Raw genomic sequence first — 3,396 nt, 5'->3', positions numbered from 1 at the left:
ACTGAGTAAAGCTAGGGAAAACTAAATTAAATTAAATTAGCTTCAACCCCCACAAAACTCTCATTTTCCCATTTTTTTCATCACCACCAAACACCAAAATGCAATCTTTTCCAACCCCAATCACAAATTTTTTCCCAAAATTAATATTTTTTCCCTGGAAAATACGTTGTTATTTTTTTTCTCGTTTTCACTGATATGTGAACTATTTCTATGTTAAAAAATATCAGCTTTATCTCACTTTTATGTTACAGTTTTATTTTTTTTTCTTGTGGCTCTTTTAAGACGGATGATGATTGTAGCTTGTTAAGTGATAAAGGTGAAATATATTGGGAACTTCTGGAACTTGATTTTGGGTTTTGAAGCATTTCCTTTTTTATTTATTCGTTTATTTGTTTTGCAAGACAAATACTTCTAATTAATCTTGTAGAGTTTTCTCAAGAAAATAATGGGGTTGTGAGAAAAATTTTATTGGAAGTTATTTTCTCGGAGTTTGAATTATGGAAGGTACTAATACTTTGGTTAGCAGTGGAGTAACTGTGGTGGGATCAGATGCTCCCTCAGACTACCACATGGCTCCTAGGACCACAACAGGAAACCCAATACAAGGAACCGGATCAGCACCACCGCATGTGACCGTGGCGCCACCACTAGTTTCCATCACTCTGCCACCGGGTACGACAAACGAAGCGGGCGGCGCAGCCACTTTGAAGAAGAAGAGGGGCAGGCCCAGGAAGTATGGACCCGATGGCTCAGTGGCGGTCGCCCTTTCACCCAAACCACTTTCTTCCTCCGCACCACCACCCGTGATCGACTTCTCTGCCGTTCAGAAACGAGTAAAGGTCCGGTCTTTTGGGCTTGAATCCAAGCTGCAACTTTCCAGAATGGAGACTGGGAGTTCGGGTAATGAGTTGATTTGATATTGAGCATTTTACTATGTATATGTGGATGTTCATGAAACTTTGGTTGTATAGTGATCTGTTTTTGGTACCTGAATCCTAGCGTCAATTGTGTTTTCGGAGCATTTAGTGTTTTTTGGGGGGAATTATAAACATATGATATTGATTGATGAGGTGGGGACCTGTGAATGGATGCGCTATCTTGGCGCAAATGGGTAGTTGAGAAGTCAAGTGGGATTTGAGGAATCTTGGAATTGCGGCTTTTTTTCAACATCTTTTCCTTTTGCAGTTGAAGGATCTGGGTTTATGATTTCTCTTGTTGGCAATTGCACTTAAGTAAGCGTTTACTTAATTATACATTGGTATGCCCTTACCTTAAGCTTTGACTGATTCAACTTTGTTAATTAGTATCACGTGATACCGGCTTTTGTGGATTCGCAAGCTAGTATGTATATTCCTCGTGGAAATGTAAAATCATAAGTTTAAGACTAGAGTCCGGACATCAGGCCATAAACTAGACCTACATTTGATTCTGCAATATTTTCTTCATTAATCACTCCAGATTCTTTCATTTTCATGTAAAGGTCATTTCCTTTGACGTTCACCCGTTCCGCCAAATATGGATACATCGCGGGCTTTGACAATATTGTTTGTCAATTCCATAAACCGTTGTACCGACCCCAGCTCCCCCAAACAGTCCTATCGGAAACTATCATTCTTGGCGGGGAAGTCTCTTAAACTTACTAGGCGCCCCACAGCTACTTGTGGAACCGGTTTGAGACTTACATTGGCCATCCTTTGAGATTTGGACTCCCACAGCAGCCTAGAGAACCTCTCGATCTTATTTGCTACTCTATGCAATTACTTATAGAATGATTGTGGGACATGTAATAAAATCAAATTTATAGCAGCCATAAATAGTTTTCTTGTCATTATTGCTGATATTTGATATTTCTTTTTCAGGTGACTGGATTTCATGCTCCGCTGGTGCCAATTTTACGCCTCATATCATCTCTGTTGATGCTGGAGAGGTAAAATGTTGATGTTATCTAAATGTATATTCATTGATAATTATAACAGTCTTAGAAAACATTAGTTTTTATTTGTATTTTCCTTTCTTCTTAAGGTTAACTCTATTATTGACTACCAAATTTCTTTGAACTTTTGTTTAGAGTAGTATTTGTGTGATGTTTTGGTATAAGATGACTTTATGTTGCTATAGAAGTTCAGTATGAATTTATTTGTCATCTCTTATTTTTGAAGTTGCTCATGTCAAACTTAGGATATTAGTAATTTTATCGTTCGGTGATTTTAGGACGTCACGATGAAGATTATATCTTTCTCTCAACAAGGGCCTCGAGCGATATGTGTCCTCTCTGCTAATGGTGTAATATCAAGTGTCACTTTTCGTCAACCCGATTCTTCTGGTGGTACATTGACCTATGAGGTACTACCCGATTTATAAATCACGTCTTTTCAACATTTTTTATGATGTTTGCAGTTCTTAGGCGTAATGGTGTTGCATGTGAGTAACCAGTATTCTTATACATCCATTTACCCATGTTGTTTAGGGTCGCTTTGAGATACTGTCATTGACAGGATCCTTCACGCCGTCTGAGACTGGAGGAATTAGAAACAGATCTGGTGGAATGAGTGTCTCTTTAGCTAGTCCTGATGGGCGTGTTGTTGGGGGTGGTGTCGCTGGCTTATTAGTAGCTGCCGGGCCCGTGCAGGTAAATTCTATCCATGCCATTTACCCCAACTCTGACCATTTAAGCTGAGAAGTGATGACACAATCTTTTTTAATAACATCAACCAAGTACAATATTTTTAAACAAGATATTTTTGGTGGCCAACCAAACATCCACATACAATAGAGCTGTTGGTTTTTCTGGATATAGATCTTGCGACCTTACCAATTTAAACCATATTGGTGTTTTATTGTGAACCAGATTGTGGTGGGAAGTTTTCTGGTGGGTAACCAGCACGAGCAGAAGACGAAGAAACACAAACCAGAGTCCATGGCCATTATACCTACTGCTGCTATTCCAATCTCGAGTGCTGGTGTAGAAGACACATATCATACACCCTCTTCTTTCCGTGGAGATAGCTGGTCCTCGATGCCCCCGGAATCGAAGAATAACGCCGCTGACATCAACTTATCTTTACCGGAGTAGTGGGTCTACACTGTCCCCAACTCTTCGAACATAGTTCTTACTGACTACATTGGCACAGATTCTTCCATTCATGTTTCTCATTCGACGATGAATCTCTCTTCGTTGGCATCGCCTGTAAACCTGGCTAGTAGCAGCACAAGCGCATGCAATCGCAGATGAGGTTCTTGTATTAACTTACAGTGTTAGGGTCGTTTTTTCGTCGTCTGTTGCGCCGCATGATGAATTTAGTTGTCAGATTTTATGCTTCTATGTTGAACTCTGAATCTTGGAAGTTTTTCCGACATACATTGATTTGGTTGATGAAACTATTGTGATTCTGATTT

The 3,396-nt window shown here is 39.6% G+C and overlaps 1 protein-coding gene across 1 annotated transcript; it reads left to right on the top strand.

The window, feature by feature from the left end:
- LOC142545369 (AT-hook motif nuclear-localized protein 1-like) lies at positions 1-3,396 on the top strand. The gene is made up of 5 exons (XM_075652527.1): positions 1-900; positions 1,860-1,927; positions 2,212-2,343; positions 2,468-2,629; positions 2,849-3,396. The coding sequence occupies exons 1-5, from the start codon at positions 498-500 to the stop codon at positions 3,071-3,073; spliced, it is 990 nt and encodes a 329-aa protein (XP_075508642.1). The 5' UTR covers positions 1-497; the 3' UTR covers positions 3,074-3,396.

This window comes from Primulina tabacum, chromosome 5 (genome assembly GCF_025594145.1).
Source record: "Primulina tabacum isolate GXHZ01 chromosome 5, ASM2559414v2, whole genome shotgun sequence".
Taxonomy (NCBI): Eukaryota; Viridiplantae; Streptophyta; class Magnoliopsida; order Lamiales; family Gesneriaceae; genus Primulina; species Primulina tabacum.
Note: the sequence above shows the minus strand (reverse complement) of the source record. Positions and strands in the feature narration are given on the sequence as shown.

What these genes read in the sequence shown, in the direction of transcription:
- LOC142545369 (XM_075652527.1), top strand. Translation starts at nt 498, where the DNA reads ATGGAAGGTACTAATACTTTGGTTAGCAGTGGAGTAACTGTGGTGGGA. An exon ending in AATGGAGACTGGGAGTTCGG is followed by an intron (nt 901 to 1,859) that starts GTAATGAGTTGA and finishes TTTCTTTTTCAG; the next exon opens with GTGACTGGATTTCATGCTCC. An exon ending in TCTCTGTTGATGCTGGAGAG is followed by an intron (nt 1,928 to 2,211) that starts GTAAAATGTTGA and finishes CGGTGATTTTAG; the next exon opens with GACGTCACGATGAAGATTAT.